This window comes from Centroberyx gerrardi, chromosome 10, assembly GCF_048128805.1.
Source record: "Centroberyx gerrardi isolate f3 chromosome 10, fCenGer3.hap1.cur.20231027, whole genome shotgun sequence".
NCBI lineage: Eukaryota > Metazoa > Chordata > Actinopteri > Beryciformes > Berycidae > Centroberyx > Centroberyx gerrardi.
In genome coordinates, this window is record NC_136006.1 from 9,191,216 (window position 1) to 9,217,029 (window position 25,814).

Genomic DNA, 25,814 nt, shown 5'->3' on the forward strand with positions numbered 1-25,814 from the left:
AAGCATGGTAAAATTGTAATATTTATTCACACTTTTTTAGAATCATGACAATTACAATACAATACAAAACAATACAAAAATAAGTTTTCCTATCACAACCCGTGTTCTTGGCACAATTCCACATGACTGCTAGATAAAATCAACTCCCTGTGGTTTATTGCTGCTTGATTAATCTCTTTTCAGGGCAACCGTGGCAGAACTGGAGTGGTGGTGGCAGCGTACATGCATTACAGCAACATATCTGCCAGGTGGGTGTATTATCACAACTATAACCATGCAGGGCCGAGCCCCAGTGAGCTTTGAGAGAAGACAGAAAGCCAGACGTGAAAGAGAGAGAGAGAGAGGCCGCATGAGGATGAATCGGTACTTTTGAATGTCCTGATGTTGGGATAATTTTCTGGAAATAGAAAGGTAGACTTGGAGAAAAACAGAGAGAGAGATTAAAGAGAGAGAGAGAGAGAGAGACTAAAGGGTAGCATGAGACTGGAGAACAACAGGGAGAATCCAGAGAAAAGTGTTTGATGTAATAATTATGAGCAGAAAGCAATAAGTTAAGTCAAAGGACTGGGTCCTACAAGGGTGGAAAAAAACATGGTGGGTCAGAAGATTCAAATTATAACTGCCCTCCCTTTTCTGTAGCATAACAATCATAATGAATTATCATTTTACTTTGTTTCATTACATTTGTTTTCACTGATGCCAAAATAGAAATGTAATTGCGTAACCAAAGAAGATCTAAACTGTTTAACAATTAGAAGACCCGCCTAATTCACATGGATTTTCCCCGCCTGTTGTTTCTGAAGGAATGCTGATTGGCCTGGGAAAAGTTTAACACTCTCTGTTCATTCGCATTCTCTGGATGCTCATAATGTCATGATTCAATTCAAAACTTATTTTGGGTGTTGTAACTCAGAGAATGTTGAACTTTAGCAGCAGTGAAATGTCAGAAACATGAACCAGTTGCGAAACTTAACCATACTTGAATACAGATGTTACATTATTGACCAAAAAACATAGATGGAAGGGTGCAGAAGGGGTCCTGACCAAAAACTATGATATTGATATGGGCTGGACACATTGGGCTGACATGGCATGAATAAACCAGCAGTATTTGTATTGAATGTTTCTTCTAATGATTATTATTCAGCCACATGACTATAATCAGGCTACATATAATACTGATAAAACAAATAACAGTATGTGCGCTAACCAAATATCCCTGTTGCTGCAGTGCTGACCAGGCTCTGGACAGGTTTGCTATGAAGCGCTTTTATGAAGACAAAGTACTTCCTGTGGGCCAGCCATCGCAGAAAAGGTCAGTCTTTCTCTTCCTGTTTATGATATGAGTTTGACCTCAAAGTGAACTATCCCACAAAGATATCTCTGTCCTGACAAGAACAAATACATTTAAGGCATTGAGTTGATGTGCCTTTAATGCTTCTAATCTCAAGAAACAAGGGACAACAATACAAGAACCAGACAAGGGGTCAAATAGTGTCAAATAGTATTTGCAGCTACTTCTTCTAGTTTATTTTGCGCTACTTAGGTATCAGATGGACTTTGTCACATAAGATGCAATGATAAGATAACACAGACAGTTTGTACCATCACAGGAAAGTATCTGAAATTCAATTTAATGATTCTGTGATTGAGATATTGCTATCACTATCCGAATTGTCCTGTTGTAGTAATGTTATGGTACCCCACTCATGTGGTACGCCAAGTCGGTAAAAACTAAGTACTAAGAATTATTCACTTACTATTTACTATTTTAATCCCAGGTCTGCTAAGAAAGGACAGACTAGGCCCTTCAGTGCATAATAATTGCATAATCCTGTTGTAACCACTGTATTCTGCATATATAACTTAAACAATAAGCCAATCGCTGCCTTTGAGAAGTGTCTTTCAACCCACTAAGCGCTTGTCACCATGATAAAGACAGATTGTCGACTGCGGTTGGCACTGTTAAGCTACTGGCAGAAAAAACACTGTGGCAGCTAATGCAAATTTATTGACAGACCAATATTTCCTTGCAGGCCACATTTTACATCTACATTTACATTTAGGCATCACCAGATGCTTTAATCTAGCCTGACCCCAAATTTAAATTGATGTTACCACAAAAAAGTAATCTGAATACTCGGTAGGTAATGCATTACCCCAACACTGTGTATCTAACATTGCAAGAGGCCAAACAGCGCAAGGGACACAGTGACAGTGCCAAGACGGTAGATTAAATAAAAACATTGCTGTGCCACCTGTTCTATTTATGTGCTGTATTGTCAACAAAGCAAAAGGCCTAATAATAACAAAGTGCTTTGATCTAAAGGTTGGCTGTTTCAGCATGGCTGACAAAGTGCTATCCACCATTGTTCTCACTAGAGGTCATGGCCAGAGATTGTGTCTCTTTACTGTAATGTACACAGGAGAAGACCTTCATCCCTTTGTTGTAAAACATTATGAATCCTGACACAATCTGACTGAAGGGAACATGGCAGCTCCTTCATCCCCCTCCTCCCTCCCTCTGTCCTGCTCAGGTATGTGCAGTACTTCAGCGGGTTGCTGTCCGGACACATCAAGATCAACAACAAGCCTCTGTTCCTGCACCATGTCATCATGCACGGCATCCCAAACTTTGAGTCCAAAGGAGGTAACCATCATACCTGCTCATGTGCATACACAGATATGCACACACACGCACATTCACGCATGCATGCACACACACACACGTACACACACACAGACACAACCTTTTTCTCTGACAGACTTTCTGTGATTGTTTTCCAGGTTGTCGTCCTTTTCTCAAAATCTACCAGGCCATGCAACCCGTCTACACATCTGGGATCTAGTAAGTCTTAAAACACACACACACTTTTACAAGATTCCAGGGATAGCAAGCTCTTACAGTAATGGCTGAATAATAAAAATCCTGACTTTCCTTTATAGCCTCTCCCCCAGCTCCCCTGCCCCCCAAGTATAGACACACATCATCCCTCTTGCCAGTTTACACTGTGCGCTTGCCACACATTATTGTATTTAGCTAGCCTCCCCAGCTGCAGCTCTTGTTTCCCCGCCTCAGATCCCGCAATCAGTTCTAGTGTTATTTGTGACTGGAGAGCCAATGAAACAGGCAGACAGGCTGTGTGGACGCCCCAGGGTTTTTCTGCCAGAGGACCCCCACCGGTTCCCAGGGCCAGACAGGAAACAATGGATTCTATGACTTTCTGTTGTTGTTTTGGGAAGAGAGGAGAGGAGAGGAGAGGAGAGGAGGGGAGAGGAGGGGAGAGGAGAGGAGGGGAGGGGAGGAGAGGGGAGAGGAGAGGAGGGGAGGAGGGGAGGAGAGGGGAAGGGAGAGAGGAGAGGAGAGGAGAGGAGGGGAGGAGAAGGAAAGGGAGAGAGGAGAGGAGGGGAGAGGAGAGGAGGGGAGGAGAGGGGAAGGGAGAGAGGAGAGGAGGGGAGAGGAGAGGAGGGGAGGAGAGGGGAAGGGAGAGAGGAGAGGAGAGGAGGGAAGGAGAGGGGAAGGGAGAGAGGGGAGGAGAGGAGAGGAGAGGAGGGGAGGGGAGGGGAGGAGAGGGGAAGGGAGAGAGGGGAGGAGGGGAGAGGAGAGGAGGGGAGGGGAGGGGAGGAGAGGGGAAGGGAGAGAGGAGTGGACAGGAGATGAGAGGAGAGGAGAGGAGAGGAGAGGAGAGGAGAGCAGCAGTGCCCTCAGATGGGTGCAGCCGGCACCGAGGATACGATCACGCTGCAGCTGAAAGTGTCACAATTCAGATTTTTGTTTTTCCCTCACATGTAACACAGATCATACATATGTTATACAAAACCAGATCCCAAGGCATGCATACGCAAAATGTGTTCGAAATGTGTGTGTCGAATGTGTTCGTGTTATTCTGGCGCACAAATCTTTTCAACTTCGCTGTCAGTTCATATTGGTGTCAGATATGGGTTACATCCTAAAAGAGATATGAACAGTCATCCAAAAAAAATCAGATCTGAGCGGAAATTTGTAGTCATGAATTGTTGTCTACTTCCTATTCCGTCTGTCCTGCCTGTATTCCCTCATTTTCGTTCTTTGTCTTTTTTCTACCTTTTCCCACTGAACCGTAATGTCTTGTTATGATGACGCTTATGTTACCAAATTATAAAGCATGCTGGCGTAGGACTGTTCCATGTCTGAAATATACTATGTCCATTCATGCACTAGTGTCCACACCATACACACATTTACGGCGTACACACTGGACACGTGCTCATACATTTCCAGACTATCAACCCCTTAAGGCCCCAAATCACATTCCTTCCCTCTTTTTCTCACATGCCGCCTATTAGCACTCTGCATCCTTTGATCCTACTCTCCCAGTTAAACAATCATGTAGACACTAATACCCAAAATTAGCCCACTGCAGTCCACAGTTAGGCTTTGTTATGGCCACCGTTAAAGCCACTGAAGGACTGTTAATAGATGATCATCCAACCCACTGATCACATGTGAATGCTCGTGCATAGAGTAGCAACATTAAAAACCCACAGAATGATTTTTAGGTTTAGAAACCGACGCAATGGAATGGTATTTTTTTTGTCATTTTGGATCGTACTGTTCCAGTGTTCAAAGCAATTATGATCCGTTTTGGCCCATTATCTAAAATGTTGTCGCTTTCCTTCGCAGTAATGTTCAGGGCGACAGCCAGACGAGCATCTGCATCACTATTGAGCCTGGTCTTCTTCTGAAAGGGGACATCCTGGTAAGCATGGCACAGATACGGCTATCAGGGCCCACTGATCATACACCAATAAAAACAGCATAAAGAATGAGATTTAAGTACAATGCCTTAGCTATTTTTAAAGATTTTAATACGTTCAACACACTGTGAATTTCCTATTTAGTAGGAAAAAACGAATTGGAGACACTCATCACTGCTGGAGAATGAGAATGTGTGATGCCAATAACAGGAACAGTGTATTGTCTGTTACCTCTGCCTTTCAGAAACAAAGAAATGTAAATGCAGTGTTAATTTATTGATGCTTAGCACAGTAGAATGCCACATATGTAAGTATAAAACAGCTGTAGAAATATACAGGGGATGCATTGGCTTTTGTTGTTTATTAGTAATGAGGGAATCCTATTGGTTTTACATATCCCACTTTGGGTACGTATACAGAATGCTTTTCCTGTAACCGTTTATAGTCTCCATTCACAGAATAAATATGGCTATAAAAACTTGGGGGAAGACAGTTGGCATGGGTCCTATACTTCGGTTTAAAGACCCTCATTAGCACACAATATGTTTGCTGTAAAATATTATGTCAAAATGGCAGCCGAATGTATTTCCACTCCTAGAGCATTTGGGATATACAAGGTACTAATGTGACATAATCATTTAAAGGCACATGATGATGAACAGACATTTTAATACTTTTAAAGAGATCTTTTCACTTTTTTTGGGGAGTCGTTTTCTAAAATAAAAACATACTTGTTCCATTTGCACATCTAAAATGAAGAGAAAATAATCAGAGCATGAACCCCTGCCAAGTACTGAGTACCTCCACTTTCCATCAGAATATTTTGGCACGTAGTTCAAGCAGAAGAACTGCGCACGTCAGCAAAGTTTCTGCTTATGCTGTGTCATTCAGGTCATAATGTTATCCATGATGCGTCCTCAGGGCGCATAATTTCGGCATGGAGAATTTGAAAGGAGCACTTAAGCTTGAGGCCGTTCCGTTTTGGCCCCCAAAGCTGAGCTCATATCTCATCCTTTATGTAAGAGAGGGCTAATGGATTCTGCTGAATGCATCATCTGCCTGCTGATGCTTGTTATTATTCAAATAACGCGTAAATTGTGAGCCATGCCCCTAAGCAAAATGGAAGAGATCTCGGTCATGATGGAGTGTGCCGCTGCATTCAAAATCGATGTGCTATGTGTTCATGCAGTTGTATATTTATGTGGATTATATGACTGCCAAAAAATAATTACTGTACTGTTAGATCATTGTGAACACTTTATAAAGTTGATTACAATTCTTCAGGTTTTGGCTGTTTCGCCTTACATGGGAGTTTTACCAGTGTGGGGCATGTTAGTTTCAAGTTTGGTTTCAAGTTTATTTTAGGTTAAAGCGCCTTATCAAGAAGTTTTGAATAAGCTTTACAGAGCATTGAATTGAAACAATAGTACAAACAAGTAAAGCAAACAATATGGAATCAACATTTACAATAAAGACAACCTATACACAAATAAGGGAGAAGGGGTTAGAGGTGATTTTTGAGCCTGTGCTTGAAAATGGCGAGTGTTTCTGATTCTCTAATATTGGCAGGAAGGTTGTTCCCAAGTGTCGGGGCTCTCCAGGCAAGACATGAGCTTAAAGTGTGTGTTTTCATTCTTCTATTTTTTTGTTCTCAAACTTGGCTCAGCAGCATTGTTTTTCTCATGAAACAGGCCCCCTCAGTGGGAGGTATGTCGTATCCCAGAAAGCCACGCTAAGCCACAGGACATTTTACTTAGCCTTCCTCCCCTACTCAACCCTGAACTTGTTTGTTTGGATTTGTGAATCTTAGATATTTTGGTCTGTTTAGCCCCCACAAGTAGCGACTGTTACATTTGTGGAATGCAAGTCAATCAGATCAGGGTCAAAATCGTATTTGCAAATAATTCTTAGGTTTTGTTTTTACCTGCACTGAGTAGCAGATAGGTGCAGTTTACTGCATCATGAGAATTCACATAGTACTATGTAATTTGTCAGTAACAGAAAAGTATACTAGCTTCACTTTCAAATGCTTCCCTGTAATTGTCAAATCTTAATACCGCCTAATGTATTTTCCTATGTGGCAAACCCCATCTATGTGGCACCTAATTAGGACAAAACAAACCATAAAAAGCAATTGCAAATGCTCTTTAACCCAGGTCTCAATTCAGTGGAGATTACATCAAATTTCCTTTTTTGACCTCGCAATAAACCATAGCTGAAAATAGTTCTTGTTCTTCAGGCACATGAGGCTTACTGCCATTGTAATGGAGTGGGATGTTTTTGAGCTTAAGTCATTTTCTTATTCCCTGCAGCCACAGTTTGTGGGCAGCATATTACTTGGGTTGAAGGTAAATATTCCTTTAGTACCTGTAAATGTGAGGTCCTTGTAAAAAAAAAAAAAAAAAAAAAAAAAGATCCAGGCAGCCCATCATGGAACAGTGGGGGGGAAAGTGAAGATTTTCCTGTGTGGGGTTTTAGTGGTGCTTTATAAAGCTCTTGTGTTGATAGAAACGGTTGGATAATAATGCTCGTGCGGAGAGAGCCAGGCCATACGTTTACAGGGCAATATATAAAAAAGTCTTAAATGCTTTCTCTAGCACTGAGCCAGTGCAGTGAAAGGACTGCCCATGAATCAAGGTGGCATGTTTCTGGCCAGTGCTTCGCAAAGATCATTTCATATTGTACTCACTTGGTATTCTGAGTGTACTAGCATGGAAGAGATATTGAGTTAAGCTGTGGCAATGATTTTTACATTGCAGTCCATTTTTGATGAAAATATAACTATTTTTTTCTCGTCAGTAAGCAGAAATATTATTATGAAGTCACATCCTATAGAGAAATTGTCATTTTCTGCTTGGACTGTGCAAGTCTCTACTTTGGAACAGTGTATAGTGAACCAGGTTTCTGTCTCAAGTCCAATCCAACTCCACTGAATTGCAATGTTGAATTCTGTTGGAGCTGCTTAATGCAACGCTGCTGTTTGAATTGTTTGAATCTCACCTGATGGTTTTCACCCTCTAGCTCAAGTGCTACCACAAGCGCTACCGCAGCACATCCAGAGATGTGATATTCCGGGTGCAGTTCCACACCTGCGCTGTTCACGACCTGGGGATCGTCTTCGGAAAAGACGAGCTTGATGAGACGTTCAAAGGTGAGAGCCGAAAGTCCCCAGAATGGAATGTCTATAATCTGCATGCACAAGATCTCATGTTTTGATACTGTGAATAGCTAGTGATGAAATTTGCACTCTCTGGACATATTTCTCTACTGCACATATGTAAATCAGTGCACATTTGAACATCTGCTCTGCAAATCTGATAAGGTGAATATCTAATAATGCACTTTTGCACATTCTGCGTATGCATATGCTGTTGTACTGGATGCTATTGTATGTACATGCACATGTTTGTAAATCTGTAAACTGCAAACACTGTTAAATCTGTCAATATAGCAAGAATTCGTTGTAGCCAATAGGAACTAGGTATTGGCATGATGAGGACATTTTATCTTTAATATTCAACATTGTTATCTATTGAATTGCTGTCTGTATCCTATTGTTTGCTGCTGCAGTGACCCAATTTCCCCTTGAGGATCAATATTGGTCTTTTCTTATCTTACTGTCAATAGAAGACTCAGGTTCTCTTTTTATTTCCCTCATGCAGATGACAGGTTTCCAGAATATGGAAAAGTGGAGTTTGTTTTCTCCTTTGGACCAGAGAAGATACATGGTAAGAATTATTTTGCAGGGTTTCATGGGTTTACTGTAGCATTCTCTAAACATTTTGTTTTTCACCTTTACATTTCTGATGCATTGGCTAAAGATACACATGGCAGACCGCTCAAGATGTGAATTCAGTTTGTCGGACCTAGTTTGATCTTTTTGATGAACAAATCAAGCCCATCGACTTGTATACAAGACTTGCTTTAACCCTGCATGATTTTTTTTAACACTATTACCCAGGTGAGCAGGATTGAAACAAACAAAAAAGGAAATTTTTCATTTAAAGCAAAATTCATTTAACACATGCACACCATCCTCACATCTATTGTAGATCAAATAAAGGGAAAGTAATGAATATTAAGGGTGAATAAAAGGATAAATATTCAGAGAATAGACTATCAGCATTATTCACAATTGTTTTCTTTTTTCTTCAAGCATATTTGTTTCTGTATGGTCTGCAACTCTGTGCCTGATAACTGACTGGCTCACTTACCAACTTCCATCAAGGCTGAGATTCAACTGTTACTTTGACAGGTTATCGATGTTGCTCTGGACAGTGTTCTGTGATTTAAAGATATTCACCTTTTCTGCCTCTGACTCTTTGTAATTCTGGTCAAGGTATGGGTCACCTGGAGAACGGGCCCAGCGTCTCTGTGGACTACAATACCCAAGATCCCCTGATCCGCTGGGACTCCTATGAAAACTTCAACCAGAACTGTGAGGACACCACAGACGGTGAGTACAGCTGGATTATTGATGCTGTTTTGTTTCGTCTTCCAGATATTTGGTCCTGTGTAGTTCACTGTGTAGAGCTTACAGTAGTTACAGTTGGGGGTTTCATTCCAACTGGGTCCAACCATAGAAAAAATGTATGTGCTTATGGAAATGTAAGGCGCTTTAGTTAAAGCTTCCATGAAACAGAAATGTTATTTTAGTTTTGCCATATGGGTAATTACTGTCTTCTGTCTCTATTGAGTTTTTCAGTTTTTGACCCCACATGCAGTAATGATTTTATGTTTTGTAGCACACACAGGGAAACACATGCAAACACACACACACAAACACACACTAAGACAGGTGGAGCTCCTCTTGCCACCCCTCTTGTGTGTTGTAAAGTTAACAAGGTGCTAATTACACCGGCTCTTAACAGCCAGTGGCCTCATGTCAGGTCTAGGTCACGGCCAGCCTCGTTTAAGCCTCGTTTCCACTGAGGTTTAATGCGATAGTTTCAACACAACTTGTATTCCTAATCTATTTAAAGTACCTGATTCCTACAGCAAAAGCACAACACCTTCATGTAACTGAATGTGACCCATGAAGTGCTGAATCGCTTTGGTAAATCATTCTCACTGTTGAGCATACACACCAAGATTAGCTGCCTGGGGATCCACTGACACCATTCAGGGCTTTTTCAGTAGCTGTCAATAGCAGTAATTGGTTACAGGCAAGATTACTTATGATTAGATAAGTATGATTAGAGACACCGAATGAAATAATACTACCTTTATCTGGATTTCCTTGTGTGCAGATGTGCAAGGAGTACAGTTTTTAGACACTAGTATTTCAAAATGAGACTAAGAAAGTGGAGCTGACCTCAGGAACTCTGAAATGAAATGTCCCTTTAAATTAATTTCACGGCAACTGTAATGTGACTGTAAAGCAACTTAAAAGATTGGGAGGAAGTTAGAACACTTCGAATCTCTCTCTCTCTTTCTCTCTCTCTTTCTCTCTCTCTCTCTCTCTCTCTCACACACACACACACACACACATACATACACACTTACACGCAAACAGTATGCATCCATGCTGACCTCGCTAACAAGGCTGTTTGTGTCTTCTCTGCGTGACACAGAGAAGAGATTCAGTCTGTCTTAATGGAGTTTAAAGAGCTTTTTCACACTTTCATCTCCCTGAATCTCCCACACAACAAGGTCAAACGGAGTTCACTCTTTAACTTCATGCTGCCGCTTCAATGTTTTATGAGGATGGGCAATTTAATACAGCGACTCAACAAACCAGCAGTTGTGTATACAGTTGAGAGGTAGATGTCTTTCTATGGCTCAAGTTAGATTTTTTAGACTTTTAAGGAATAAAAAAAAACTGAAACTGCATTTTTTTTTTTAAGTATACAGTGTGATTTGATTGGGTTTCATGTGTCCTGGAGTTGCTCACCCCCTAAAAGGACCATATCGCTGCTGTCACAGAAAAACCATGTGACAGCAATTTTCTTGAATTGAAACTTTACATGGTCATTTTTTGTATAAAGCTTCATAGGCCCTTGAAACCTGTTAAAATGCCATTGTATCATTTAAAAAATCTCCGGCTGTCAGTGGGAAACTAAAGATTCATCTCTACATTCCTGAAAAATGTAACTTTTTGCAGATGTGTTTTTCATCTGACAACAGCAATATAAGCCTTCGCTTCAAGTAAAAACATAAAAGTCACCATAATCCGAATGGCGAGGTTTTCACGCTCTGCTAGATGCAGTTATAAATGCCTTGTAAAGAGACGCTAAATAGTCTTTCGATGACTTAGAGCGGGAGGAGAGGCTCCGGTCCCGCTGCATTCATTTGTGGTGAAACTACGGAACGCAGGGAGCCCAGAAGCCCTGTGGGACCTGACTCTTTTGGTTTCCAAAGCGCAGTGCGAGACATTCCTGGGTTCAGCCGCAGGCTTGGACACAGCCTTCCTGTTAGGGAGCGCCGGTCACTCTGTGACCAAAGTGATACTTTCTCCACCACCCAAAAAAGGAAGCCACGCTACGCCCTCAGCGATAGGAACAAGCCTGTTGTTTTGTCTTCCTGTGACTACCAGATAGCTGTTGTGCTGCACTTGATGGGATGGTCAGAGTCTGTTTTAATCAGCAGAATGACTTGGCTCTTGTTGTTATTGCAGTTGAAAAGTTGATATTTATTGTAGAAGTTGCAAAAGACTCGTCTCTCACATTCTTACTTAAGATGTGGTTATGTATTACAGAATCATGGAAAGGTTACTTCAGTATTGTGAATCTTTTTGATATCCCTCGTTAAGTGCAAGCCATTGTTCTCAGATTCAGTAATTACACAATCAGCATCATCTACAATAGCTGTTTACCAAACTCTTTTCGGACCCAGAATTTCAAGATTGATTTTGCTGGTTGTTATGTTGTCTCGTAAAACTGAAATTGTCCTGTTTTTAAGCTTCTTACTTTCTAGCACATTGTAAGCACTTTGTAAACTCTGTTTTCAGAAAAGTGCTATATAAATAAATTTTTTATTATGTGTATTATAGTCTGCAGTACAGACTGTATACTGGACTAGGGAAGGGAACAGATTATTTTTCAGCAGGTGATAATTACAACGTTTTTGCCAGAGTGTTGAGGAAGCCGTTAGTAGGTTTAGTGCTTGCAGTGTTATTTACATTTCACAAAATGACACATGGACGTTTTATTGAAGAGGGATGTTTGCTGGTCTTCTATTTAATGTCCTTGTTTTCCCCGACTGCTTTTCTTGGTCTTCCAGACAGCCAGAAGGTCAGAGGTGATCTGGCTACCTTTTATCACTGCCCATAAAGTGTCTATCCCCACACTGCGGTGGCTGGAAATAGGCCTCGCCAAAATAGAACAGGTGTAACTCTCCTCTCATTCTGTTTCAGTGGAGGTGAGATTGTGTGTGTGTGTGTGTGTGTGTGTGTGTAAACTATCTCTGTCCATCCCAGTCCAAGCTTCCTGGCCAGCGGTGCCAGTGTGCTCATGTTGCCTTCTGTCCTCTGTTGGTGATACTGTGGTAAAGGGCGCATTTGACTTTCATGGGATCTCTTGTTGGCATTATGCACACACACACACACACACACACACACACACACCTACACACACACAAGGATGCACGCCAATACACACAAGTTCTGGTCTAGACATAAGGGGAAATGCAAGATTAACAAGCCCACATGCACAAACATGCACGCACGCACACACACTCTCTATCTCATACATGCATACAAACGCACACAATCACACACTCTTATTCAGCTACTTGAGCCGTGGAGTAGTCGATAAGACTTCAAACACGTCCCCTCGTAGCCTTTGTGCCATGACTTCATTCAGCAACACAGTCAGACTGACACACACTGCATTTCAAATGAGCTCAGCTTGCGATTGGGACTATGATTGTGGGCGCTGGCACTTACAGAAACAGTTGGAAACCGCTCCATCGCAGACAGAGAGAGAGAGAGAGTGTGTTTGCAGTAATGGCAAGAGAGAAAGGGTTTCCAGGAAACTGGAGTGTTTGCATTTCCACTGTAATTAAATGTGTTCTCTCCTGGTTCCACACTCGTTAGTCAGTGCTGAAAAGGCAATTAGCTCCTCCGACGGAGTGGCTTTTTTCGAGCCAGCAGAAAAACAAGAGAAGATCTATGTCTTCACAGTTGTAGTTAGAAACAAAAAGTTTTGTTCGGTTTGGGTTTGCAGCTTGTCAGAATCGCAGTTGCTTTTGTAAAGGAAGCGCTAGGCTACCAACATCGAGTTTTTTGCCCTCTTAGCTTATCAAGGCGTTGCGTAAAGGTTAAAATTATAGGGCCGACGTTCTGTTGGGATCAACATTGGGTAACTGTGGTTGCTGGTTTCCAAAGATTGATGTTTGGTTTCATTGTGATTATTCTATAAAAACAGCCGCAGCTGTTGTGGGTCAGTTTCAACACAGGGATTTTTGTTGTGCCTTCTCACACCTTGCAAACACACAACAAGAACATATCCAAAAGGTCAGAACATGTTTACCTTTTCAACACTTACGCAATTCACTTATCAGATGTCAAGCCAGCATTACTTTCACACGCAATTTAAATCCTAATAGAAATGGTATTTGATCTCTTAGTTTATGTTTTTGTTCTGAAATACTCCCTTACACTCAAATCAAATCTATATACTTATATGATGTTTCGTCAGGATGAAGTTGTCAAGCATGTACAATGAGGCATTTTATCCAGAGGATGCGCTTGGTCCTTATCACCTGCTGCTCCTCATCAATATACATTAGCTGGTAGGATCTCAGTACTGTATGCTATCGTATGATCTGTGCCTCTCATTCACCTTCTTTTGTCTCCCAAATAATAGAAATTACCAAGTCTTGATCCTTCAATCACATAGTCTCTGGATTCAGTGGATCCGTGAGTTTCATGTTATACCATGGCACTAATGCTGTCAGGCTTAGGGGATCCATTCTGCAAAATGCTATAGCAACTTTTAGGCAAACTACCGTCTAACATACAGAATCCACTGTGTGAGGAAGAGTCTGAAAGCCGAAGCTGTGTACGGACAGTGAAGGAGGGATTGTATTTTGGTCAGTGGATATTGATAGTTGTTTTGGGAAGTGACAGCCCCTTGTGTTGTTGTTTACCATTCAGTCTCCGCCGATTGACTCAGCTTGCCAACCCACCGCATTTCTGGAATATTTGGGATGATAGGAGGGAGAGAGAGAGAGAGATGATAGAGAGAAAGAGAGAGAGGGAGAGATAGTGAGACATACTGTAGAGGGAGAGAGACAGGCAGAGAACAAGGGAGAGGAGACATAAGAGTAAAAGAAAAAAGATAAAAAGAGGAGAATAGAGAGATGTTGCATTTGAAATTGTCTTAGATCTTCAATCACAAATCAATTATCCTCCCATAAGAGTCATGCACAGCAAAATTTCCAGTGTTAATAGGTTGATTTTCCAGTGACAATTATTTGGAGTTGACAATTGTTGGATTGGAGTGTGATGTGTTCACTCATAGGCCTGATTTGACTCTGGGGCGGCTGTTCAAAACTATCTTAAAAGTGTTAAATTAACTCTGATGGGTGTGGACTAAAGACATCGTGGCATCGTGTTGATTTTTACACTCAGACTCAAATTAACACTGACGATTTTGCTGTGTGACACTGATTTTTTGTACAGATCTTCTTCATTAAGGTCAGGATTTTCTCATAAAATGCTGAAAAACAAAAAAATTCCTTTTCTGACATGCACTCAGTGTTATGGCCTTGATTACATTTATAAATTACATCTCTGCTCACGTTGTTTACCAGGTTTGTCCTTGGTCCTTTGGTCCAAACTTAGGCCCATTCAGTCTTAATTTGGCCTGTCATACTACCTCACCCTCTCTCCGACAAACCCTGCTCAGTCTCTTAGACGGCTCCTCTCTCCCCCCCGACTCTCTCTCTCCCTCTCTGAGGAGTCGCAGGAGTTAAAGGCAGACTCCTCCACTCGACTGTGAAGCTCTTTTGTGCACACAGTCGCAGGAGGAGGAGTGACAGAGAATGTCAGTGTGGGTTCGTGCATGCTACCGCTGAGCACAGACAGATAGTTTCTAAGCGTTACAGGGTGAATTTTGTGTCGAGTTCCTCTTTGATTCCCTGTAGCGTAACTCTGGAGGAAGAAGGAGAGAAGAGGCTGGCGCAGATGAAGCAGCTGATGCCCGCTTCAAGCTGAGTTAGATAGTTTGACGGTGCTGTTAAAGAGTTCGGGCCGTGAACTGTCCTCTGTTCCTTGTAACGCCGGAGAGAAAAGTTGTCACAAATTGAGCAGCTGACGTCTTTCACAAGTTCAACATGTGAGTAGTGCGCTAAATACTGTAGACACTGAGATTTGAGGTTTGCAGTGAACCAGGAGCTTGATCTTCACTGGATCTGGTAACGCTCTCAATTACTTATTGACATCAGGTTGTCTATTATCCCACCACTTGGGCACATTTTGATTCATGTGTTACTCTTTGTTACTACTTCAACCAGGCTCTAAAAACAAAGACATCTTTTGAAGTTTAATCTTTTACGACTGCTTATATCCAATGCTGATAAATAGCTCTGCTGATATTGAGGCATACTGCATTTTGGAAGTCTGCATTTTGATTTTCACTTACAGTGGCTGCACTGTACATGAATGAACTTTGTACATGAACCCTCTGGAGTTCACTGAAATTATGTTTTGAGGTTTGACCAAGAGACACTGTAGCCATTTCTAGAATCACTCATCTCCAAAACAAGTCGGGTAAAGTCTCCTTGGATTTCTCAGTGTGAGTTTATTTTCTGATGTCATGAAGTTACAGTTTATCTGAGGTTCAGCAAGCATTTAACTTTCCTGGGAATTGGCAGCCCAGGTGCCCAGGTGTGTGTGTGTGTGTGTGTGTGTGTGTGTCTTGTGTTTTGACTTACTCTCCAGGAGGTAAATGCTTACTCTTTGATCCCATACACATTAATCAGAGGGAGATGTCTGCGCTCCCGACCCCACAGCCTTAATTTGTCCAGCTGCAGGGAAGAGTTGACCATATCTGCCCTGCTGGGCATGAACTGCTTGTCACCACATTCTTGCAGCCAGAGAGGGGGTTTGAATGAGTCAAGTCAAATTTATGTCTGTGTGTATTTGTGTTGTCTGTTGGGCTACAGACAGGGGTTGGTGGGGGGGGCGGGGGGGCGGGGGGGGGGGGGGGGGGATTACATAATCTTGGTTGAGGTAGAAGTTGATGCAACAGAATGATATCACTTCTGAGATCACTGTCTGTGCGCCCAAAGGATAATTCCTGTTTCTTCATGTGAGATTCAAATGGTTCCTTGGCCGGAGAGGTGAGCAGAAAGGAAATGACCACAGACATCAGAGACGTTTAGCCATGACTAATCCTAAATTAATGGCAGGTGCAACTGTTACAGGATTCTTGCAGTCACACCACCTTAAGACAACTGAAATCAACAACAATGCTTTGTGTAACACATTGCAGTTGCCCAGTCTGTATGACCCCCATTCATTAAGGATTTCGCTGTTATAAATTCTGCTGATATTTACATAGCTATTACCAGAGAACCAAACTAAGCGTTCCAGTTTCACCTGGTTCTTCAACTACTCTCATGCCAAAGAACGATCTAAATCTAAATATATAAATATCTAAATATTAAATGATAGAACAGTCGGTTATCAGGCTACATAGAGCATACAGTCGAAGCTAAGCCCATAGGGAAACTCGTTCTGATTGCTTCCCACCATAGGGAGGTCAGAGGTCAGCATCAGCTATAGAACAGCACCCATAGAGCTGGTAGGGATTCAGTCTCTTGCTCAAGAACTCTTCAGCAGAACGGATGCTTGCTGACACTGCGGCATGAACTTTGACCCCCCAGTTGAAGTGCGATGTCCCTACTGACTGTGCCACCCTGCCATCCCTCTTCTGAAAGCTTTGGCATCTCTAACAGCAGGATGCATGGTAGCCACAGTGCTCTAGATGACTTGTTTCATGCTGTAAAGGCTGTGAGATTTAGCTGTGTGCGAGTCTGTGTGAACGGATCAGAGTGCCTGCATCAGGTTGTGTTCAGCAGCTGTCCGTCTGTCTTGATATCCACTGGCCTGAACATTCCTGCACCTCACGCTTCCCAGCTGACACTGACAACCGTCCCCTGATGCTAAAAGCCTATTTCCTCCGTAGGAGTGTGATCTCATCGAAACCCGGACATGGTGTTTCTCCCAGGCGACGCGGAGGTGAAACGTCTGGCCCTTTGTGTTGGCAACAGGCTTCCACGCTATCAGTCCCTCCGTCTGGTCAGAGGCTTTGGGCGGATTATACCGCTTTGACTCCAAACTTCGCACAGCTCACATTGCATAACAGCCAAGACGGAGAAATAATGGCCTTCTAGGAAAGACTCCATGGGATACAAAGAGAGAACAAGTGCCTTGTGTTTTGGAGTGTCCTCGTTTGGACTCTGGCTGTGGAGGCACAGGGACAGGGGTTTCCGCTAGGCGACAGCTACTGTAGGACAAGTTTGAACTGTCTGTGTGCTCAACCAAATATGGTAGCATTATCCCAGAAAGAGGTTGTTTAGCTTTGTTTACAAGTATTCGAGGCAGTATTTGAGTTTTCTGCTGTAGTAGAAGATAATAGATAATAACAGCTTGAGTCATCACACTTTACATCAGTAAAATCCAGAACAGTAGACTTCTAATAGAGGTTTGGGCTGAAGTATGCAGTTGGTACATGCGTATAACTCGACTGACCAGGCTGATAATGTAACAGTGAATGCTGCTAATGTGTTATATACTGCCTGCTACTGTGTATGGTGCGAGAAAGAGAGGGTGCTAGTTATCTGCAGCCCCTAATGCGTGGGAATGAATGAATGGTCTGTGACTTCCTCATGGATACAGCTTTACTCCAGCTGTTGGCCAGACAGTCTCTCTCCCTGTCTCTCTCTCTCTTTCTGTATATCTCTCACACATTCCCTGTCTCTCTCTCTCTCTTTCTCCCTCGCACTCTTACTTTATGTCTGCATCTCACTCTATAGCTCTTTCTTTTCCTAATTCACTGCTGATCTCTCCCTCCACCTCTTCCTTTCTCTCATACTCTCTCTCTCTCTTCTCAGCTGAATGACAGGCTAGCAGTGTTTGTGCTTGGCAGACTGTAGGAATCGAGTGAAATCAAGGAAGGAAAACGAGAAGGAGGATGAGGATAGGACCAAGGAGTTGCAACTTCTTTATTAGGCACCACTGTCTTGTTTCGGGGTGTGTTATTGGTCCAGGGGCATCCTTCTGCATGGGTCACTTAGTTTACTGAATGGACCCCTTCTGAGCCAAGGGGGTGGATGGACACGGAGGCTGAATTTTACAAGGGAAAGGGACTATGTTGTTGCATGCTTGTGTGGGTTAAGACACATGCACACCAACACACACACTCGTTTTTGGCTCCTTGGGGAACGCTGGCCTCTGCTCCCTTGTTCTTATCTTCCTCCTGAAGAGAGCTCTATTCATGCACCGGTCTTTTCTGGTCTTCGTCAAACTCCTATCTTCTTCGCTTCACCAGAAACGCTGCTTGATAAAGCACCGCTGCCATTATACTGTCAATAACATCAGGGGAACACATACTGGCTACAAGGCCATTTCGCCCCAATAATGTGCTTTCACCAATCGATATAGCACTCTGCCAGTGTGGGTGAAGTCGTTTTTGTAAATGTGGTGAGTTGAAGTCAACAAAATCTGGAAACACCCATTTACTTTTTGACCAACCGAGCCTGTCTGTCTCTGTCTCTCTCTCTCTCTCTCTCTCATTTTGAAAAGTGGCGATGTTGTGCAAATGCAATCACTAGGAGGTTGGAAAATTCTACATAGTTTGTTCCTATTTCTTGCTCTATAATCACATGGAGTTTCAGTCACCTAAAGGCAATCAAATGACTCCTGACAGAACAACCCCATTTTCAAAGCTCCATAGAGAATCATACTGATATAACTCTCTGATATCAGGAAGAATCTGGTCAGAGGAAAGGCTGATTTGCATCTGAAACATTTACCAGGATGTTGATTAGAATAGGAGTCGACAGAGGTGGCTTTGAGGAGGACCTGTATTATCTATCAAGGCTTCAGACAGAATTATGTGGTATGACTAGCTGCTCTCACTCTTTGTGGTTTCTCCAGACCCAAGCTAGCCTCAGTTAGTCCATCAAAGCTTCTCCTCACCTCCAGATCCTAGATATCTCCCGCCAGCCCATCAAACGTTCTCCTCATTTGGCCCTCAATATTTTCCCCTATGCAGCACTGCCGCTAACGGCCCTTGATTGCTTTTCCTGAGACACAACGTCATCCAGAGTGAAACATAATATTCTGCATGGATGGACTGTGCAGGCTGAGACACAGTGCATGATGTGTGTGTAGGTTATGTCTCTTCATTGTTTTGCTTGTATGTATTGATCGTACTTGCACTGAATGTACAGTATATGTGTGCAGTCCATGTTTGTATCAATCTAATATTGCAGATATGTCTACTGACCAATGAAAATGGGCAAGGCAAACATGTTTTGGAAACACAAACAAACATTATGTTTACATCGAAGACATGATTTTATACATTTTTCTTCAAGTGTTCACCTTTCAAGGCATATTTTTGGAATGGCATACACATTGCGCTATACATCACAATATCCAAGGTGAAGCCAACCTCATCAGGAAGACCAATATCCTTCTCCTACCTGTTCAAAATCACACTGCATTACCACTTCCTTTGTTTCCCCAAGTCCTTGCAACTCTGCACTCTCATAGACATTGATTCAGGGCCGTCTTTGATGTATATTTAATGTCCTGCAGGGAAAGTGTTCATTAAGCCAGAAGAAGTTCCTGTACTTACATTTGACTAAGTGTTTGAGGGCTATGGATATTGGCAACGGCTGAACCGTACTGAACCGTATGTCTTGTGTGGTGTGCTTCTTCAGCAGAAAACACCCCCCTCCTTCACAGAGGAGACCCATCCACATTCTAACCTGAACTCTCTGCACTGGAATCCTAAAAAAAATCATGTGATTTATTATTAATTTTGCATTGTAGGTAGATTGGGTTTAATTTCAGTTGAATACCGTAAATGGATTGTTTATCTATGCTGGAGTGCATCAAGGCTTTGCCAGTAAGCCATTGTGTACACGACAACTTCACTTCCATTGCCATGTTTATCATATCCGCTCCATGAAGTCTCCCTTGACCCTTTCAATTCATCACTCTTTTCTAATCTCCACTACTCAAATTAATCCAGTGCACCGATTAGCTCAGAACACGCAAGGGCCTCTGCTATAGATCATTTACAAGGCTATATGCAGTATTACTAGTTAATGGTCTTAATTTAGTAACTGTCCTTGAGCCCTCATACAGGCACACTTTGTTGCCAAATCAATAGTTTAGCCATTAACTGTGACCAAATAGGGCACCAGGCTATACTTACACACTGTGAGAATATACTGTAACCACAGCTACTGAAGTTCTCTATTCTCTCGGGTCGCTTGAATGCAAATGCACTTAGCGCTGTATTCTCATCAGGCTATTAGTGGTTGTAGTGGTTGAAGCCTGAGGGGACATTCTTAGAAAAAGTTTCATCATTGCTTTTTTATTAATGTCACACTTGTGGCCAGTGGACATGGACCCCCCACTGTTTTGGAATGCCCATGCGCACGCACACGCTCGTATGCATGTGTACACACACAAACACACCCTCACACACACACACATGCACAAACACAGAATGGCTCATGGTGTGTTTCCCCCTGCAAGCTGGTGGCAGAACAGGCTATTTCCGCTGTAAAGGGGATCTATTGCCACAGGGTCATGGTTCAAAGTTCAAAGGATCAAGGGGTCACACAGACCATCTGGCCTACAGAACCTGAAAATATCTGGCAACACCTTCCATCCACAACACTGCCTCAATACTTTGTACTTTGTAGACTTTATGCGTTTGTATTCCAATTTTCACCCATGTTGTTGTACTCAAATGTGTTGACCTGTGGCTTCAGCTGGAATTTGACTGTGACTGCATAGACACGAATGCACACAAACACACACACACACACACACACACACACACACACACACACACACACACATACACGTACACACACGCAACCACATAAATGTGCTGGGGCATCATATCACATGATCATAATGTGCTTATTCTCTCCTGTTTTTATCTCTATGAAGTTGCTGCTTTCTAAAGGGCTTTGTGACAAACCTATTCCGTTAAAAGCGCTTAAATAAATAAATTCGACTTGACTTGATTTACTCACTCAGACCCCTCTCTGGCGAAGGGAATGTGGCGACACATAGTTCATGCCAGGCAGCGCAGACATGGTCCACTCTCTCCCTCTGTTGGATAATTAGTTAAGGCTATGGGGTCGGGAACTCAGTCATGTCCCTCTGACTAATGTGCTTGGGATCACAGAGCAAGTATTTACCTCCTGGAGAGAAAGTAAAAACACACAGACACGCACAGCATAACACAACACACGAACACGCGTCAGTTCCCATCGAAGGTTATTCCTAGAGACTTACGTGTGTTCGGTGCAACCACCTGAAAACAGCAACAGACATAGCACCGCACACAGAAGCAGCCTCGACATAAATAGGCTGTCCGCCGTAAAAAGCCTCAAAGTGCAAAGTGTCAGATTAGGTTTCCGGTAGTACAAATGGGGTCCTGTTGATCGCACATCAGTCACGTCTCTGAGGTGAAGACATGAGCTAGTTAAGGAGGGCTGACTAAATCGGACTTCCATTTGGTGTGAGAGCGGGACCGTAGAATAGCCGGCCTCATCATCATCATCATCGTCATCATCACTGAAAGGGTAGAGTGACGAGTGGAGGGAGAGACCAAGGGGAAAGATGTGTGAGAGGGAGAAAGAAAGAGAGAGGGGGGGGGAGAGAAAACAAAAGACCGTTGGTGTGGCAATCTGGGAGTCAAATTAGGGAAAATAATATCAATGCACTACATTATCATGTAACCTCAATCTTGATCCTATTTGAAATGAAAATGTAAGTCCTGTGTAGGTTGCTTGTTTCATAGTCATATGTTTATTGTTATCAGCCCGAGAATGACGGACGTGTTGGTTGTCGATTGTTCTGGCTGTGATGTGGAATAGTAAAGCGACTGTTTCGCATGCTAATGTGTACAGATGGCTAGGTGATATGAACTGCACCATAGACCGAAGCGCTCTGAAATGGTGGGAAAAAAGTTGTGTGTGTGTGCATGTGCATGTGTGTGTGTAATGTTGTATTTGTAAATCATCCTTAACGCCCTAAATCATCCGCGTCTGCACTTTTCCATCGCTCCATATGCCAGTGATTCTCAACCTTTTCCATATCAAGGACCCCTAATTTAGTACATATAATGGCCACGGACCCCCATTTGATGAGATTTTGTCTCTCAGACCCAAATCTGAGAATATTTTTATTAGTACATATGATTTTGTCAAGAATTCCATGACTATCTGTGTTGTAGGTAGAGAGATAACAGTGAAACTATGCTCAAAATAGTCATTCTTCTACATTTTCTAATTGTGTTCAAATTAAATAATGGTGAAGTTTAACAATTTATCAATTTGCTGGGGACCCCCTGGAACCCCCTCAAGGACCCCTGGTGGTCCCCGGACCCCACGTTGAGAACCACTGATCTGTACTAAACTTCACTACGTCTTACCGCTCAGCTCGGGATCAGACAGCAGCCCCTCAATCTATTCATCTCATTTCTCTTTTTCACTCGCTAAACGTTTCTGTTTTCTCCATCTGTCTGCAGCAGGGTGGGGTTTTCGCTCGGCTTCCTAGCTTGGAGAGAGCTCATTAAATGACTGTTGTTGGACCAAGTAGCTCTTTCCATTACAGGAGTGTTTTCGACACGAGTCTCCTTAAGGAGGGGCGTCTGTGTGTATGTCTATGCGTGCATGGAAAGTGGTTGCTTCTATGTATGTGTATGTATGTATTTCTGTTTTTCAGCACTCTTGTTCACACTGTTTCAGTTTATTGCGTGAGCGAGTCTAAGATAACGGGCAAGTTTTGCAGGCACGGATTAGTATTGGGGAAAAAAGAGGGGCTTTTTAGTAAAGCAAAAAGACTTAATCCATGAAATGGAGGCCCGTTACAAACTGTACAGCAAGGAAGTGGGCGTGAGAGAGAGCCTGAGCGAATGGGACTGATGTCATTCTGTCAAACTCTACACTTTGGAGTTCAATGCCCCCACACCCCCCACTCCCCACCTCCCACCCACATACACACACTCAAATGGGCTGTTGTGATAGACCTCCCACATACACACACACACACACACGCACACACACACACACACACACAGAGAAGTGGCAGACTTAGAGTAGTGCGAGCCACTGAGCAGCCAGCAACAGCAGTAGCTCTCCCGATCCGGCCAGACAGCCAGCTATTCAGGAGAGGGAGGAGGAGAAGGAGCGGTACAGTCCTCCCAGCCAAAGCCAGCCCCCCCTACCCCTGCTGTAATCCCTAATGTTCCACCCCGGGGGCTCCTCTGCAGGGCTTTTCCCAGCTTAGTTTGGGACCAAACCGCCGTCCGCTGTTCACACAGGTAGGGGAACCTCCTCCTATAGAGGTGTTTCTGTCATTTCTTTTGACAAGGCTTTGACTCACTTTGAGGTGACTTGCTCAAGCGTTCTAGCATGTGTTGCTCTTCTAATAGTCGAGGCATTCAGGATGTGAATTGAGCCGAGCTGCGTGGCTTATCATCCACCGCGAGACGCGTAAAGTCCCATTTGGCTGCAGGGCAGGTGATTAGAAAGGTGCTGAAATAGAGAGAGTGGGGGGAGCTCCTCTTTCATGACTTATGTCTATGTTTGTCAGCATGACTCTGTTGATGCATTAGAAGTGTGTGTGTGTGTGTGGGTGTGTGCATGCGCGTAAGCACATGCACAAGTTGATACTTGAGCAGTTTTATGAGCTATATAAATGTGTAATGATGACTTTCTTTGGAGCCTCCAATCTTAGCAGCTAACTTGTCAGGGGAGTCAACATCGAGTTTAATTTAGAATTGACATTGACAGCCCCCCAAAATTGTGATAATTGGTGTCAAGTTTAAAATGTAATTTATTTGGGTAGTATGATTATCATGATACACATCTTGAGTATTGATAAATTGAGCAGGAAGACTACAGTACAGCTAGCGACTATGCATCAGAGGTACACCGACTGGCACTTACTGCAACAGGCCATCATCAGCTAAGACATGAGCAACCTACGTTTCTTTTTCCCACTAGTGCTGCAACAATATACCAAAGTAAACTGACTAATGCCATACTAGCAGAAAACGTAGGCTATGAATTGCTGTGACCATGAGCCACCAGGATTTTTTCCACCAGCAGCCTGACGTACACCAACTACACTGCACTATCCCCTTGGCAAGTTGCCTCGGACCAACCAAGGAGAGCTCACAGTACCCGGCCTGTGTACGCCCACCATGCTCCATTACAGAGCACAACATTCACTAAAGCTGAGATGGAGATATCTATAGGTTACAGATACACACACAGCTTCTTTGTGCAGCTCCATTCCCAGCTGTAGAATCTGATTTGGGTATCAGGACATACCTCATCATGGGTTATGAGGTTTCATGGGAACCTCAGTGCAAGTGGAGAGAGGAATTATCAGATTAGGTGTTCTTTTTGTCTTTGCTCAGCTGAAGTAACTTTCAGACTGAGAGTGGTAGAATAACACGCTGCCATTTGCTTTCTTTTTTTTATTTTTTATAAATAAACACCAAAGCTCTTTGAAATTCTGAGGCAAACTCTGATACAAGATCTGCAACCTGGTCTTCTGACAAAATTTAGATTACATCATTGTTTCCCTTGTGAGCTTTATCACAGCACAGTTATCTTGGAAATGTGTGTAGCAGATGTACGTAGATGGCAACACTAATCGTTAAAGGATTACCTTGACATTTTGAATTTTAGTCTGGTGCATTTCTTTTCCAGGCAGTTGTCACAGTGTGCTGAAATGGTTTCTGCATTGGTACCTCAGTTAACCAAAAAATGTTATCATTCCACATCATTAGTCTGAGGGAGGATAGGGTGAACAGGACAGTCATCCAGCTCTAATTCAGTCACTGACATGGACTGACATAATGGGAGCGATGGAGAGGAATCAAAACCCTGCTTTCTGCAATTATAGATTACATGTGCGTGATATTTAATGTTGAGGAACGTGGCCTAGATTTGATCTTCAGTGGCTAAAAACTTGTAATATATGCATAACCATACAAACCATGGCTAAACGGTGCGGTGGACATGAGTTAGCTAAGAAGAAAATTAAGAAAGTTAAGGAAATTCCCTGAAGTTATCCCTTTGAGGAATGGACTGATACACTGTGACAGCCTTTAATCACAAGAAAACATTGGTAAATCTGCGAGTCTGTGGTTGTGTGCATTGACTGTGTGTGTATTAGAGAACGAGAGAGGGAGGAAAAGTGCATCTAAGCTTCTGTGTGTGTGTGTGTGTGTGTGCTAGTGTGCTTTAACCTTTCCAGTGTGTTTCTTTCTGTATGTTGGGCTTTTGTTTTGCTTTGATCCTCGGAGGCCAAGAAAAGCCTTCAGGCCTTCCTTACTCAGTGACGCTGATTTTCCAGTGGTGACTAAATTCTTCTGATTGGGGCTCCCCGCTTCCTCTGGACTGGACATGGGTGTGGCTGTGTGTATATGTTTCTGTGTCTGTGTGTGTGTGTGTGCATGCATGTCCGTGTATGTGTATGCGTGCATGTGTGTTTGTGTTCACTGAGTTTCTAGAGTTCACTGTCTACTGTACCCCAACAAAAAATATGAGGTAACAGATCAATAGATAACACTCAATGTGATGTACAATACAGAAATCAAATCAAAAACAGACTCTTCTTCCATAATGCAAGTGGTTCCTCAGGTGGTGCAGATTAGTGTCACTGGCTTGAGAAAGTGCAAGGCAGGCTTCTGTGATTTCATCGTTTTTTCCACAGCACATGCCACAGCCCATGCTCATTTCCTGAAGCTGGTAGAATAGGTAGACGTGAGCCAGTGTTGAATTTAACTGCAGCTGTTTTGGCATTGCCCACACATTGAGGATTTACAATCTTCCCCATACCTCTGCTTCTCTCT

General features: G+C 42.9%; 1 protein-coding gene across 4 annotated transcripts in view; it reads left to right on the top strand.

Moving 5' to 3' along the window:
• Positions 1–25,814, top strand: part of tns1b (tensin 1b) — a 110,897-nt gene that overhangs the window by 56,461 nt on the left and 28,622 nt on the right. For all 4 annotated transcript variants that reach the window (XR_013505121.1, XM_078285889.1, XM_078285887.1 and 1 more), the window contains exons 8-15: positions 184–248; positions 1,232–1,315; positions 2,538–2,650; positions 2,788–2,848; positions 4,664–4,739; positions 7,759–7,888; positions 8,400–8,465; positions 9,077–9,193. Coding sequence is in view for 3 of the 4 variants with exons in the window: in XM_078285889.1 (XP_078142015.1) it covers positions 184–248; positions 1,232–1,315; positions 2,538–2,650; positions 2,788–2,848; positions 4,664–4,739; positions 7,759–7,888; positions 8,400–8,465; positions 9,077–9,193 (712 nt within the window). In the remaining variant the exon portion in view is untranslated. The remainder of the gene's footprint in view (positions 1–183; positions 249–1,231; positions 1,316–2,537; positions 2,651–2,787; positions 2,849–4,663; positions 4,740–7,758; positions 7,889–8,399; positions 8,466–9,076; positions 9,194–25,814) is intronic.